The sequence below is a fragment of the Fibroporia radiculosa genome, assembly GCF_000313525.1.
Source record: "Fibroporia radiculosa TFFH 294 genomic supercontigs, scaffold77501, whole genome shotgun sequence".
NCBI lineage: Eukaryota > Fungi > Basidiomycota > Agaricomycetes > Polyporales > Fibroporiaceae > Fibroporia > Fibroporia radiculosa.
The window spans coordinates 76,040-91,834 of NW_012133519.1; the positions used below are offsets into that span (position 1 = coordinate 76,040).

At 49.2% G+C, this 15,795-nt stretch overlaps 5 protein-coding genes across 5 annotated transcripts; 4 read left to right on the top strand and 1 right to left on the bottom strand.

The window, feature by feature from the left end:
• Window positions 1-2,256: 2,256 nt before the first annotated feature.
• Window positions 2,257-4,534, top strand: FIBRA_08299 (uncharacterized protein; the record flags this gene model as incomplete). The annotated part of the gene is made up of 10 exons (XM_012329945.1): window positions 2,257-2,380; window positions 2,433-2,514; window positions 2,569-2,729; window positions 2,787-2,893; window positions 2,944-3,148; window positions 3,200-3,388; window positions 3,437-3,846; window positions 3,898-3,982; window positions 4,032-4,381; window positions 4,442-4,534. The coding sequence occupies 10 exons, from the start codon at window positions 2,257-2,259 to the stop codon at window positions 4,532-4,534; spliced, it is 1,806 nt and encodes a 601-aa protein (XP_012185335.1).
• A 1,305-nt stretch (window positions 4,535-5,839) lies between these two features.
• FIBRA_08300 (uncharacterized protein) lies at window positions 5,840-6,602 on the top strand (the record flags this gene model as incomplete). Its single annotated transcript, XM_012329946.1, has 3 exons — window positions 5,840-6,004; window positions 6,060-6,248; window positions 6,309-6,602. 3 exons carry the CDS (start codon window positions 5,840-5,842, stop codon window positions 6,600-6,602), a joined length of 648 nt encoding a protein of 215 aa, XP_012185336.1.
• Window positions 6,603-8,167: 1,565 nt separating this feature from the next.
• On the top strand, window positions 8,168-9,107 carry FIBRA_08301 (uncharacterized protein; the record flags this gene model as incomplete). The annotated part of the gene is made up of 3 exons (XM_012329947.1): window positions 8,168-8,350; window positions 8,405-8,476; window positions 8,532-9,107. 3 exons carry the CDS (start codon window positions 8,168-8,170, stop codon window positions 9,105-9,107), a joined length of 831 nt encoding a protein of 276 aa, XP_012185337.1.
• A 1,221-nt stretch (window positions 9,108-10,328) lies between these two features.
• FIBRA_08302 (uncharacterized protein) lies at window positions 10,329-11,948 on the top strand (the record flags this gene model as incomplete). Its single annotated transcript, XM_012329948.1, has 8 exons — window positions 10,329-10,639; window positions 10,718-10,811; window positions 10,874-11,007; window positions 11,061-11,276; window positions 11,329-11,417; window positions 11,475-11,599; window positions 11,650-11,829; window positions 11,916-11,948. The coding sequence occupies 8 exons, from the start codon at window positions 10,329-10,331 to the stop codon at window positions 11,946-11,948; spliced, it is 1,182 nt and encodes a 393-aa protein (XP_012185338.1).
• Window positions 11,949-12,329: 381 nt separating this feature from the next.
• FIBRA_08303 (uncharacterized protein) lies at window positions 12,330-14,639 on the bottom strand (the record flags this gene model as incomplete). Its single annotated transcript, XM_012329949.1, has 7 exons — window positions 12,330-12,666; window positions 12,728-13,053; window positions 13,099-13,228; window positions 13,279-13,912; window positions 13,976-14,034; window positions 14,102-14,462; window positions 14,516-14,639. The coding sequence occupies 7 exons, from the start codon at window positions 14,637-14,639 to the stop codon at window positions 12,330-12,332; spliced, it is 1,971 nt and encodes a 656-aa protein (XP_012185339.1).
• Window positions 14,640-15,795: the final 1,156 nt, after the last annotated feature.

Sequence of the window (15,795 nt, forward strand, 5' to 3'; positions counted from 1 at the left end):
GTGGACAGAGCAGAAAGACGAGATCTAGATACGTGATGCTCTGCTGAGGTATGCCGAAGAGAAAGCATGGATATTCGTTAGCAAATTCCCAAGCATCCTGAATTTCTACTAAGATTGCGTCTACCATTGACGACTTCCGCGATCGTCAGACAGAATTTGGCCCCCAAGAAGGGAAGTTTAACTTACTTCTTCCGTGCGGATACATTCCAACTTTCGCAGCCAGTCAGAGGTGAAGGGCCCTCTGTGACTTGGAAGATCCAAGTAAGTAACATATACATAACAGATGATTACACGCGAGGCTCATGTTCAGACCTTGACACCTCGACACTACAAGCTCGGATCTTCAGTGCGCACACGATTGCTAGGGCATTGGTGGCCGTCAGCTGCGAAAAAGCATCATTGAGATCAGTCGTAATACCTAGGACTGCAAGAACGTTGCTTACATCCATAGGCAGCAGTTTGTATACCTGTGACTTCGGATCATCAACATGTATCGACCCAGAATAGTTAGATTCTAGCCCTTGCTTCGATGCCAGTGCGCCAGCAGCCAATCAAACTTTTCAAACTTCGTCAGATTGACTTCCAGCCAGACGTAGAACGGCACTGGAAACGAGCACGAACCATGCCTACTGAACCTTCAAAGAGGCCCATTCAGGCGTATGACCTGAAAGATGAAAAGAGATGAACAATTAGCCAATACAGCCTCTGACCAGTCTAAACTACGATGGAACGGTGCACCTCTGAAAAAGCTTTGGAAGCAGAGACCGCGTATGTGCAAGTCATAGCGGCTCTCTGAACGCAAGATCAAGTGAGAGATACAAATCGCGGAAGTACCATCAACAAAGACTTCATCCTCTCCTGAGGCTTATAAAAATGAGAAATAGAGTTTACAGATGACAATTGTTGATGGGTATGATGTACCGCTGTCTTTTCCAATCGAATTTATTCAGACTTCGCGCACTTTAGTCCTTCGCACCACGACAGATTGAGAACCCGTAAACAGCGTTTGGTTTGGAGTGCGACGGAACTGCGAGAAGTTGTTTATGATTTGAAGGAAAAGGAGGGACAGATGCGGGAAGTTCATCTGTTCCGTGTGTCTTGTACAGTAGACGACCGCGACCGGTAAACACCCAAAATGAACGAGGATCCCCATCAGTACCTCCACGTTAACCGAAAGTCTAAGCATTCGCCTTGGTTAGCCTTTCGCTTTCCAAAGCACCTGTACGCATCATTCCTGACAACTCCAACTATGGTCCAGTCTGTCAGGGGTATGACAGAGGTAGAAGAGTGTGACTCACATATCCCCGGAAGCTTCCCACTTTTTCCGAATGCAAAACCAGGCTCAGATGTTACTTCAAATCTCATCATAACCTCGTCTGCATTACCTATATTCTTAGCAAACTAGGCCGGACCATGGAGATAGAACCCGAAGCCGTTAGACGGCGCGATGTTTTTCTTGCGATTTATACCGCCATGAAACAAGAACACCCAAATCCAGAAACGGTCAACTAGTGTGAAGCGAGCGCGGTACATTACTCTGTACAATTTCAAAGCATCGCCATTGAGTTCGACCCGCAAGGTGCTATTACCAGGTCGTGAGAAGTACAGAGGAGCACGAAAGCTAGTAGCAGTGACCCAGTCGGAATACCGTGACGTGACGCAAACGTCCCACAGCAATTTCCGAACATTGCGGCAACGCTCACTTGCCAACGCGTCCTTGATATAATCGATGTCGATGAATCATTGCTTCTGATCTATAGTAGTTCAGCAGTATCCAACTTTCGCAAACTCATTTCGAGCAGTGCCGGCGACAAGCGTGGCTAAAGCGCCCGCCGCCACCGTGACGGTTGAGTCGCTTGAGTCTGGCCGCTGCTTTCCCTCCAGGTCCTGCTCGATTATGTGATCGTACTCCTTCTTACCGGCTCGTTTAATTCTTTATCTAACCGTGATGTCGTGGGCCGTACGGTTCAGTCATGAATGATTGAAAACACGCGAGTGTCTGAGGTGCATATGCTTAAAGTCCTGGAATGCCTCTGCCAACTCTGAAGAAAGATCAGCCATATTCAGAGCAGCGTCGAAACCTAAATAATATCTTTTCCCTTAGCAGTTGAACGCACTTTACCCACGTCATGACGGCAGCAATTGGGAGCAGCTGCCTTCTTGCAAACGTCGTTACAAAGACTACCCACGTTATAATCACCGATATAAAGGATATAGAGGATTGTGGGTACAAGCTATTCCTTTGGTGAGCACATCATGCAACGATGGTGGTTGCTGTTGATGTCGCTCGCGGCCGTCGTATACTCAGTCGTCGAATGTGCCATATATTCTGACCCGGCGCAACTTTCACAGATTGAGTATGATTTTGTAATCGTGGGAGGTGAGTGATTGCATACGGCTTCCGTTGCTTTCCAAATGCTTATCGGCTCTAGCTGGAATTGGAGGGAATGTACTTGCAGCTAGGATTTCGGAGATTTCGGACTTCTCAGTCTTAGTGATCGAAGCAGGAATAAAGTAAGTGTGAGTCGCTGATTTATGCTATCCATGTTGAAATATATTTACTGTCAGGAACGAGGACTTCGTCGATGATAAAATTCCGTTTTTATGTAGCACACTGTCTCCCGACACTGCTCTCACATGGAATTATACTACCACCCCTCAGATTGGTCTGAACAACAGAACAATTCCGTATCAGCGAGGTCGCGTACTTGGTGGAAGTAGTACGATTAGTGAGTGTTTCGCATCTTGTCTACTTTAGTTTAAGAATCGATGCAGGTCAAAATAAGATTACATGATATGGAATCGAGGGTCTGTAGATGATTGGAATCGCTATGCTGAATATACGGGCGATAGCGGTTGGTCGTGGGACGAGATATTCCCGTATATGCTAAAGGTATGCATCTTGTTTGTTGTTATACATGTCATAACGCATGGAGGTCTCAGAGCGAAACTCTCGTCCCTCCAAGCGACCACCACGATACAGCAGGGGAGGTCAATCCCGCACTACACGGCACGTCGGGGCCGGTTCAAATCAGCCTTGGAGGGTATCCGACCTCCATTGATAGGCGCGTCCTTGATACAACACGGGAGTTGCATCTCGAGTTTCCGTACAACGATGATATGAATTCAGGATACCCTCTTGGAGTCGGTCAGTCAGTGCGCGCGACCTGGTAAACCTATTCTTACAGGTTTTGTCCAGGGTGGAATCCGAACTCGGTTGACACATTCGGGCGAAGAAGCAGCTCAGCTACCTCATACCTTGAGCTTGCATACGGACGTCCTAATTTGGATGTCCTCATCCAAACGCAAGTTACTAAGCTCATATCATCGCCCGCCGTCGACGGTACGCTTACATTCACCGAAGTTGAAGTAACACAAACCGCAGATAGTGAGGGCATGTGCGGTTGTGTCTATCATAAAAACTAACACGTAACAGGTCCAACGTACACTGTGCAAGCAGCTAAAGAAGTTATTCTCGCTGCAGGATCTATTGGTACGCCACAGATTCTCCTTCTGAGCGGCATCGGCGACTCGGCCACGTTAGAGAGCATCGGGATCGCTCCGCTCGTCAACCTCAGCGATGTCGGCCAGCACCTCGTTGATCACCCGCTACTCTCGAACCAGTGGCTCGTGAATTCCACCGATACATTCCAGGCAGTGACGCGTAATGTTACCTATGAGACGGAATTGTTTTTTGAATGGAACTCCACTGGCACAGGGTTATTCGTCGATCCAGGCAGCATTCAACTTGGCTGGGGAAGATTGTCTAGTAATTCAACCGTATATGGCTTATACACTGATCCTTCTGCTGGTCCAGCGTCTCCCCAAATGGAATGGCTCTTCGCGGTATGTGGCCTATCTCTCGATTTAGTGCGATATGAATGGGTACCTCCTTAGAATGGTTTTGTGTCTAGTGTCCAGCCTATTCCGGCCACCGGAAACTACTTATCGATTGCCACAACAGTCGTATCACCTGCATCTCGTACGTGCTCAGATCACATCGTGTATCCATGCCACTCATCCAGTCTCAGGTGGCTCAGTAGTTCTCGCATCCAAAGATCCGTTTGAAGATCCACTTATTGACCCTGGTCTACTCTCAAGCCCCTTCGACCTAGCCGTTATGGCTCAGGCCGTCAAGCATGCCCAGACATTTGTGACCGCTACAGCATGGGATGACTATATCATTGCACCGGCAGGAGGTCTAGCCGGTGTGCAGACTGACGCAGATCTGGAAATGTACATCAGGAACTTCACCGCAACTATCTGGCACCCTGTTGGTACAGCTCGAATGCAGCCGGTTTCGGGAGAGGGCAGTGTTGTTACGTCCGATCTACTCGTGAAGGGTACATCCGGTCTGCGGATCGTGGATGCATCAGTTCTGGTAAACTTACTCATACGCTACTATGACTTCGGATGCTGACAGAGTGTTGTAACTTCTCAGCCATATATTCCTTCAATGCATCCACAAGCCGTTGTTTATGCTTTGGCGGAGCGTGCGGCGGATCTGGTGAAAGCGGCTTGGAGTCGCGAGTGACGATCTATGTACACGGTATCATTAGCATGCGAATCTGATTTGTTCGCCATTTCACTCACAAATTCTCAAGCAGCGTGGGAATTCCTGGCAAGTCCCGCAGAATGGTAACTTCAGATGCCCTTTCTATCAATCAGGTACTGGGTCGACGCAGTTGGGATCGCAAGAAGCGAGCAGAATGGAAAGTCAAGCGACCAAGGTAAGCTTGCTGGCCTGCAAACGATGTATTTGACGGAGGAGTCAAATACAACGATGAGATACGGGTAGACACAGATGTAGATTTATCAAAAGCTTGTTCTATGGGGCTAGCAATGAGACAATGACACATTCGGGGCTTTCTATAGAGGCTGATCGTATCTTCCTCATTGTTGTAAACGTGATACAATCATTGGTCACATCTGTCGTAGGCTCATAGTTAGTTCTGAAGCTTTCGCGACAGTGCCCGTGATGCGAAGCTGAGTATGTGGACAGTCAAGTCTCGCCATCATATTGTGCTACAAAATAGGGATCATGAGTGTTCTGCGCCATGAACAAACCGGCGAGTGCCAGTGAGAATCTAAAGGTTCATCTGCTATGTATTTCTTAACAGATCATGTGGGAGAGAAGAGCCAAGCCTTGAGCTAGCGTCTGAGGTGCTCTTACTGAATAGATGGATGTCAGCCGCATGTGCTCTTAAGTCTTCAAGCCTTTGAATGTAGACATTCTTTCTTCTTCCAGTGGGGACTGAAGCTCCACATGTTTCACGCGAACTGGGATGAACATAAAATAGGGTTAGGGTTATACGCAAGAGTGGCTCCATGCATCCCGGCTGAAATTAGCATCTATCAGTGACCCTGAAGAATAGCATAGCAAGCGGATATGAGACTAATCTAGTCCGGACTATAGGCAGGTGGCGAAAAGATCTAGATGCACCGGCACGCTTTCAACATGGTAGAATTAAAGTAGTGCTCATAATCTCAGGGAGTGATCTTCAACAAATAGTTCAATCTGTGTATCTGAGTTGCACGTGTTCTAAGTACAAGAAACAAAGACAGTGCCAGGGGACATAAAAGCCTCGTGGAAGGCAACGCCACATTCACCACCCGCCCGCACTCACAAAGGAATTAGACGCCAGGTTTTGTTCCATGCCACTACTCAGGTTGTTTTTCAACAACTACTTGCAAGCATCTGTGCCACTGGCTCCGTCCCACCTTAGAGCAGTTAAGCGCTCGTTCACGTAGTAGAATACACAGCGAGCTTTACGACCTCTAACGTACTTTCCCCCTGCGCGCGACAATGAGCCACTTCACTTTCTCTTTGATCCCTTCCATGACCGTCGCAACCACTACGTCCGCACAAGCCTATCTTGCGCAATCAGAGCCCACGCACGAGAACTCAGTCCTTCTCGGAGTTCAGGACCTCGATTATACATACAATGCGACTGCTAGAAGGAGCGTCAGTACGCGCACTGATATGAATACAAAAACTTGCAAGGTGTGTCGTGAAAGCTATTTATACATAACAATGTGCGTACTCACCGTAAGAACAGCATGGCCTTCAGAAACCCACCAGTGAATATAAGGCCAGCATCGACCTCTCGTTGGCGTGGAGCGGTGGCGACGACGATAGTCTCGACATTCCGAGCTGGGAGGAGTTCGAGGAGATAATGGACGAGGATAGACTAACGCTCGAAGAATATTATGTGAGAGTGGAGAGGGAGGCGAGCCCTGATGAAACGGTCTGTCCTGTGAACACTGGTCAGCTTTTATACGTATTGACAACAATTAAACGCACCTAGCAACCCGCTTTTCATCTCGGGACAATATTGAGCCCAATATGGGTCAACAGTACACGAGTCGGCCACGCGCAAGTAATTACATTACTGTCTGGGACATGCTGGTGCCAGAACACCGAACTACATCCATTCCTCGACAATATGTTCATCCCCAAGCACTGCTCCTGCATGGACGCGACGTGCTGGTCATCGTCTCCAGCTTCATCTCCAGACACCCTTATAACTAGCAAAGAGCTGTGCGAAGAGGAGTTATATAGCAAGTCCATGAAGGAACCGTGGTGTAGAGGCTGGTATTGATGCCGGGGCTCACTATAAAAATAACAGATGCAGTGATCAATTATAGCATTGTGATTTAGGTTAGTTATATTCATGGACAGTGCGACAGTGTAAACTGTCATCTGTTCATTATGCAAAGCACCAATGAATCTAGGTCCGCTGTGGCTCGTGTAAACGATGAAATCAATAATGAATGTGAGAATGTAGACTCACTAAGTATGGAAGGGAACATCATACGCAATTGGTGCGATGACTCAGGAGACGATATCCTGATCTGCGGGCACACCATGTGTCAAAGGCGTAACCGCAAGACCCACAAGTAGATGATACCCCAACCCCGGGCCCACGTCAACTGACGCCCAAGCACAAAACCCTGGCTGCTCCTGCAATCGTTCTCCCACTCCGCGCTGTCGGCACTACACCCCACTTCGCATCACCCTGACCAGAATGGACATTCAACTACTCTCCCCACTGGATTTATTTAGATCGTCGCTACTATCGCCTAATACTCTCGACTTGTCACTCGAGCCGCTGGCGACCTTGGAATACGACAAGGCGCCCGGTGCTCTGAACCTCAACCCACAATCTCATACACAGCCCTGTGATCTTTTGCAGCCTAAGCCAATGCGTGCGGACGGGAGTTTCAGACAGATCATCGAATGGGACATTGTCAAGACCGCAGCTGCGAGAAACCAAGCAAATAGAACGACGAGGAGCCGTGAGGTGAGCCATAGCAGCATTGACGCATAAATGGTTGGTTGCTCACAGACTGGCAGTGGGACAAGCATGTTGATCTATCCAAGCATACACAGCGTCGTCACCGGAAAAGTAGGCCTTCAACTCCATCTGAGCCTTGCAACACCAGGTGTAGGTCCAGGAGCATGACCGAGGGAGAAGGTGTTCAGGGAGGTCTCCACGTCGCTATCATGATGCTATTCGAAGAGTGGGTCCACGCATACCATGCTCGTGATGTAGAGCTTCGGGCTTCCCCGGCTGTTCCCAGCGAGTCCTGGGCACAGCGTCGACGACGTAGGGAACGACCTGGTCCGCGAAGGTCAGAGAATTGAGAGAAGAGGGGACGAGGAAACTGGCGTTTTGTCAACGGCAGTCGCAGATAGCGAAAGGAAGGGAGTCAGGTGCAGCTTCATACGACGTGGACGGGATAATCTCGGTGGACGATCCAAAGCAGTCGTTATCAGGACGTCATTGATTTTCAAAGTACGAACACATTTAGAAAAGGGAGCGATTGACTTGGGCGACCAATGGGGATGGTGAATGTCCATGAGTTCTTTGAGAGGTGTGCATAAGTGGCACAAGCGAGTGGCACAGTCCCAACGATTAGCTCCACCTATGCCGAAAGGCCAAAGAGCGTTGAAAAGCCAGACAAAGACATTGTCCACAAAGGTCGGCTGTAGAATCCCTAAGCGGCCAACCATAAAGCCTGATGCGTAGTACGCTTTGACTGGACTGTTCGTCCCTTCCCTTCCTTCAAGAGGCGCTACCAGTTCGATATCCATCCATCCCGACTAGACGGGCCCACCTACACACCCAGACACGAACCTGCCACTGCTAGTATTTCAATTGCCATGCTTTCCATACGCGCTCCTCGATCCTTCGCCAAGAAGGAAAAGCGACCATCGTTGTTAAAACTCAAACCCAAATCGCCCATAAAGAGCTATGCTGACGCCGTCCGTGGAGAAGAAGAGCAGGGTTTAGTCTGGATCAACCCCACGAGCGTCGGCACAGATGCGTCTGGGAATTGCATTCTGGTGAGCACACATAGACCTCGTGTAGACACTGATCTGAACGCGTCGTTACGGCAGTGCGAGAGCTTCAACCCCTGCTTCAAGTGCATGGCGTCTTGCAGCACACCAGTGCGGCCCGGTTATGAGCCAGTTAGTTCGACTTTCGTAGCGCTTGCAGTATTCCACTCACGGTAGCCTCAATTAGCCCCATGCCTTCCATCTTGGCACTATCCTCGATCCATTGTGGATCGATGGCCCATGCGTAGGTTTCGGACACCGACCATGGCTGTGCCCTCCCGGCTCGTGGGGGAAAAAGACGAATATGGACGTGTTCAAGGATCCAGCGGCTCGACAGGTACCATGGGTGAGATTGCTGGAACGCTCTACCTGCAAGCTCAGGAACGGAGTGTCATCCGGTCCATCAAGCTACCCGCGATCTAACAGGTTGCAGAATGCAGAGGACAGTGCGATTCCGTCGCTGACATTCTCTTCATCATTGGACTCTGGAAGTCCATCAATTCCCGCCGTTCTGAACAACCTCTCCGAGTTGCACGCCAAAATGGGGGAGGAGGATGCGCCCTGCATCGTTTACGCTACTGGGAACGTTGACCAGCAGACAATCTTGGGAACACCTTTGCTCCGGGAGAAACGCGCATACCACACATTCGCAGAGTTTGAGAGGAGGGAAAGTACACATCTCGTTCGTTTGGCAGCGATCTGGGCAACAGTTCCTCCCGGTTTAAAGAAGCCTACTCTGAAGTTGTCTGATATAGATTCGTGATTTGAAGTACTCCCTTTGAGCTAATGAACCCCGTTATACAAAACGTGTACTGAACAACGAAGCGGCAGTGAGAGGATGAAAGTGTGATCGTCAGTGAGGCTAATGGCGGCGTTTTTTTTCTAAGATGAGCAGCAACACAAGATCTGGATCGACAAGGTTTTGTAGCTTCTGTTCAAGCTTGCACAAGGGAGCATACATATGAGCGGAACTTGAGAGGATCGACTCGGATGGCAGAACATACCTGACTTAGGTGCGTCGCAACATATCACTCTCCAAACCCCTGCAAGCTAAGGATGGTGACAGCGATGAGTGTCAATACTACTTAACAATAGATGCGAGAGCGTTTTTGGATACACAAAGGCTGGGAGGTTCATTCCAGGCGTGAGGGAAGCGGTATGGGACACGCAAAGCACGCAGATTGGCGTCGAAATAGTGAGATCAGGAGACGTGCTTGCACGGAAAGGTGCGGCTTGCCAGAGATTTCTCATCACATGATTTTGAAGCGATGGAATTCCGAATAACGAGTGCTCGACTGCTCGAGCTGGGGCAGTGCCATTTTCGACCAGTGCCAGTGCAGCGCTCGGCCATCGACATCTTCTGGAGGGGCATCGACTCAGAAAGTGATTGATGTTCCGCAAGAGTTCTGCGGAACATAATGCGTCGAGTAACAAACACACGAGCGACAGAAACGGCTCCGTGCGCTATCTTCTGGACACGTACGCCAGTGATTGTTCAATAGCTGTATGATATTATGTCGAATTTTCAAATTTGCCTTTGTGATGCTGATATTAGTATCTCTTTTTACCACATACTCATTACGACCAAGCGTAGGCCCAGGGAAGACTGAAGGACTGGAGGCTTCATGTTGTGATACCTTCACCAACGGGCTCGCTGCCAGCAGCTCCATGTCAGCAAATTCACGTGTTGGTATTATGGAAGTGCAACAGCAAACCTTTTGATCATCTCGCGTCGGGAGAGGGTGGGGCTATACTGTCGAGGTAAGTCACTTCATTTCTCAATGGTTTTATCCTCCCACTACAGCTGCCAGGAAATTGACTAACTAGTACGAACAAGGTTGGAGGCCAATTGGAGACGCGGGGTACGATGATGGGGTTAGGGGCAGTTACGTCAGCTGACGTTCCTGCCATAAGGGTCTTTATAAACTATGTATATGCCCGACTCCAATCCCGCTCTAAGCTGCCCTTCTATCACTACACGACCATGACCTCCCTCCCTGAATCTGCTACCAATCAAAGGCCTGTACAGACCATTGATGCAACCAATTTCCCGGCTCACTCGCAGGACCCCGGCGCTGCCGCCGAATCACTCAACTCGCTAGTGTCTCATTCGGCTCAACATCACGACGTCCGCCATGGCATTCATGCACCCCTGCATCGCATCGCAGAGATTCCCCTCGTGCACAGAATGATTCCTGGTCTTGAGAAGCTTGCTTCGGAATACCATTTTGGCAATTTTGTTGTCGATCGTGCTACTGGGCAGCGGTTCTTCGAGAGCATGCCGATTTACACTAGGTGCGTCGGATTTGGGATTGATGGTGTTCTCGGCTGAAGGATCCCATACCATTCCACGTTATCATGTCTTTGAATAAGGCTCGGTATGCATCTACTTTTTTATGGTGGCGAGCAACGCAAGGTTCTGCACAATAAGACTGTCGAGGCGACCCTTCAGGAGCTGTCTATCCGCGTAGGTTTGATTTACATTTGCATCCACGCCAAAAACATCCATTGCTAATTTTGTCACCTTAGCAAGGAAAAATATACGACAGCCATGATTCCGTTCAGTCCATTCCGTCCTTCATCGAGACATACTCTATTCGCACAGATGAGTTGCTTGAGCCGAATCTGAGTAAATATGGCTGCTTCAACGAATTCTTCTTCAGGTGCGCTATTCAGCCTTATCAACTTTCCATGCTTGGCTGACGCATTCTCCCAGGAAACTGAAGCCGGACGCTCGCCCCGTCCAGAATGCAGACGACTCTGCAGGCATCTGCAGCGCTGCAGACTGCCGGCTAGTGGTATACCCTGTCACAGACCTGGCAACGAAATTCTGGATCAAGGGTAATGCGTTCACCATTCCCTCGCTGCTTGGCGTGCCTCCCGACTCTGAGCAGGCGCGTGCATTCGACGGTGCCAGCGTTGCATCATTCCGGTGTGTGTGATATTGTGCGTACTGCGTAATTTTCATTGACATCATATGGCAGGCTTGCACCTGCGGACTACCACCGATTCCATAGTCCGATCGACGGTTTGGTAGGTAAGATCACAGATATCAAGGGAGAGTACTATACAGGTACATGTCTTTCGGTTTTTAACTACGGACATTAGTGGATAATGTTGGCGCACACAGTGAATCCTCAAGCCGTGAACGAGAAAGGATTTGACGTCTTCACTGCCAACAGGCGTGCGGTACTCTACATGACACATTCGGCGTCTGGCCAGCCGATCGCGTTTGTCGCTATTGGGGCGATGCTGGTACATATTCTGTGCTTGCATATGTGCTGTATACTGATTTCATGGAATAGGTGGGCTCAATCGCGTGGACTGCTGGTGCAAATCTAGGCGCCGAAGTGCGACGTGGAGATGAGTTGGGCTACTTCGCGTACGGAGGGAGCACGGTTGTTGCGCTTTTTCCGAAAGGTCTCGTGACGTTCGACGAAGATCTTGTTAACAACTCGCAGGTGCCAATTGAGACTCTTGTTAAGGTGTGTCCCGAAATCCTATATTGCTGCCCATGCTTCTCCAGGGAAGCTTGGTGAAGAGACGACCTACTCATTTGTATGTCACACAGGTTGGGTCCTCTCTGGGACGTGCGTCCTTCTAGGTATCTGAATCTTTGCTGAGTTCTTGGAGGTTTTTTGAATAAGAAATATGTTATCAGACATGTCGTGTTGTCTGTGTACTTTATGGATTGTAGCGACATTGCTGTAGGACACGCAGAGAGAGTGTAAGACACTTTGCTATAGGAGAAGGATTAGTTAGCGCATATATGATGTGCTTTACAGCAGTACAGATTGGCTTGGAATATATTCTTCAGAAAAGGTTTCATGAACCAAAGTGTGTAGTGAAGAAACCAATCGATATTTTATACAAACCTTTCGCTTTGAATCATCGCAGTCTATTTGCACGGCTGACACCTGACGTATGCGCAATCAAAGCGATTGTATACTCCGTGAATCCTCGATATCCACTAGCTATGCCCAGCTCATCCAAAGTAATCCAGCGGGTACCCCACAAACTCGCACTGCTCCTGCTCCGCAAATGCCGTCATAAAGCTCTGGTACTGAAGTGTCCTGAGCGGCGTGGTCGTCAGCGTTTCATTCGTGACGGGTAGCCACTCGTCCTGCGATGTGAGCGCCTCCAGCTGGCTGGTATATCCACGGACCAGTAGGTACGCAGGGTCGGGATTCGGGTTGTACGTACGCACAAAGGCCGTCCACACATCGACCATCTGCTGTGAGAAAGGCAGGTCCTCATCATCACGGTACGGCAAAGAACTGGCCAGGTTGGCGAAGACGAAGTAGAGCTCCCCGGAGTGGCATCTGCAGATCAACCAGCAATGTTACTGCCCAATGGTGGAGATTAGTGGCTTTATGCACTCACTTGAAATATTCCATGGAAGGGTCGCCGTACGGGTACTCTGCAGTAATTGGCGCGTCGCAGACGGGATAGTTCGGCGAGAACCCAGGGGTCTGGTAGCTCCTGTTGAATTGATAGAACCAGATGCTCTCGAACAAGTCGTGCTTCAAAGCAGAGTATGCAGTTGCTTGGTCCAAGCAGCGGAATTCGATATCTGTTGCTACTCTTGCTGTCAAGTTAAACACGTCAAGTGTCGCATTGGGACCCGTAGGGGGAACGAAAAGCGAGCTATTTGCTACGGTCGTAGGGAGGTATTGGTCAATTAGCGCTTGGGTGATATTTGTGGTCGTCTATAACGAGGTAAGCGAGTGTTTAAAAAGAAAATAGCTGCGCACTGGGTAGCCTATAAATGCAGCTCCATCGTCACGCATATAACCCATCAGCGTATGGACATTGGCAACAGGAGCCGACCCGTTCAATGGTAGCTCGTCGTGAGTAATGATGGTGCCGTCAACAACGATGAACCTAGAGGATATTAGCTGGAAGCCTGACACACAAAAAGGATTTCATCGCACCTAGCTACATTCACTAGATTCACAAGATCGTACGCGTCGTATGCTGTGAGACACGCCAGAGCGTTTGTGATGTTGCAGCCAATCTCCTCCAAGATCGGGTACACCGCCGCCTGGACTTCTTCTGGTATAGTATAGTAGAGCGAGTATGTCGTTGCATAGTCTGAACCGGCGAGATTACTCATCGGGATAGCCGCAGCGTATTTCCCAATCGCCTCTGGAGACCCGAGAAGCGCACGCACCGACGCCGCGCCGGCGGATCCACCGCAAATCGTAATACGGTTCGGGTCACCACCAAAGGCAGTGATATACTCTCTCACCCAATCCAGTGCAGCAATCTGGTCTGCCAAGCCGAAATTTCCGTTAGTCTTTCCATCCTCCAACGCCAGGAAACCCAGTGTAGAAAGACGATAGTTGATGGTGACGACGACAATATCCCCTCGTGAGACCATGTTTCCACCGGCAAGAGAAGGATCTGCGCCGGTTCCACTCGTGAAAGCACCACCGTGAATATAGAACATGACCGGCTTCAGGTTTTCCTCGGAGACAGTGGCTGCATCCAGAGGTATGTATGGAGTCCAAATATTGAGGAACAAGCAATCCTCGCTACTGTCTGGGGCACCTGCCTGGACACATTCTGCCCCGTAAGCTGTAGCGTTGAGCGTCTTTGATCCTGAGTAGGTAGTCGGATACTAGAAACGGACGGGGGGATCAACGTAAGGGATTCCTTCAAAGCGAAACGAGAGTTGGTCGCGGTATCTGAGGCAAAAAAAAGGTCCATGAGACATGAATATTATGAGGTCCCGATAAATCCACGAATACGCACCCCGTAACAATCAGGTCGTTCGCGTACACGGTAAGCAAGTTCGCCGAGTCTGCGGATGCGTCAAAGGCAGAACTCTGGCTGCACAGGGTGGGCAGCTCAATTTCGCAAGAAATCTGGCCCACGTATCCCAAACTATCGACAGCATTGCATGCCGCTGCATTAGACTCTACCCAGTACAGCTGACTTTCACTGTATGCGCCTTCGTAGACTTGATATTGGAGTAAGGTCGCCAACTCTGTTGTGAAGAACGTCTCGTTCACAGGTAGCAACGTCTCGCTAAGTCCCGCGCATGATGAATCGGCGTCTGGTTGTGACCGAGGAGTCAAAAGTAATACTCCCTTGTGCTGAGAGACGGTGTTTACTAATTTATGCAGTTAATGGCAACGCTTGTCAATCAAGAAAACAAAAACATACTATCGAGATCGTTGTAGTACAAAAGCGTGATGTCGCTATTGATAGAAGACGTGGATGGCGCAGCGAGTACTTTCAAAAAAGGGAGCAAGACTAATAGCCCCAACCCGAGAGTAAAGAACCTCATAGCGCGCCGATCTTAACAAAGGTCAGAGACGGCGGTCTTGTTCATTGCAGTCTCTTATACTTTGCAATCGAAGTCTCAAGATTATCTAGCCTGAGCATTCAGTAAGGCAGTGATCCGAAATAGACGTTATTTGTACATGTGAATAAGGCATACTCAGAAAAAAAAATGCCGCACCTGTGAGAGTCCTATAGGAAGCGGAGAAACAGCGAGAGAAGCTTGGATCATAGGATGACCCGCAGCATCGTCGAGATATTGTCGGAGAAAGGTTTACCAGCAGCTGACCAGTAGCTGAGGGCTTGTATCGAGCTGTGGTGACATGAAGTCAGCGACAATGGCGAAGAAAAGGATCCACTCGCTTCAAACTATTAGTACTAAGAAGTATCAGGTAGTGAGACTCGAAGCGATCAAGCAACGAGAGCCTCGCCGAGCTCGGTGAATAAATTCAGCAACTCTTAGAATCTCGGAGAAGGCGCTGATCATGAATGGATGTATCCCCAGCTCGGATCAAATTCGCAGTACTTCTAGAAGGAAGTGCATGACCTACAAGGCTACACGCGGAAGTTCATACACTTCGTAAATACATCTTGAAAAAAATTGGCGTGTAATTTAGATGAATGCCGCCTCGATAGGATGGCATTGAAGGTTTCGGAATGGTTGGAAATTGGAATAAGTAGTGGTGTTGATCATTGTTTCGCAACTGTACAGGCCTATGTCTCGAATTGGTCTTGGTAATCCCGAGGTAGCAGCTTCTCTCGAATTGCATTCTCGTATCGGAGGTTTTTGATGAGCATTTACATCGCATTCCCGCGCCGGGGACTTAGCATCCGAGTACCGACAAGCTAGAAGCTTGTGACAAAGTCAATGTAGATGGAAGTCAAGATACCAGCACTGATGACAGCTGGGCATTAAGCACAATTACAGAATGACATCATCAGTCGCCCAGCGCTCGTAGATTTGCGCACATAGGTATTCACGGTTTCGAAAAAGTAGGAGTGGCTGGAGTGGGATTTCAACGTTTTGAAGTAGCAGAGAGGAATTTGCAAGATTAAAAAGCAGCCCGAATGTGACCGTGATGCTCTTGAGCTTGAGCCGTCGCGCGCAGCTTTTACAAGTTACCCCTTGATAACAGTCGGAAGACTGATTAGAACGTATCGTC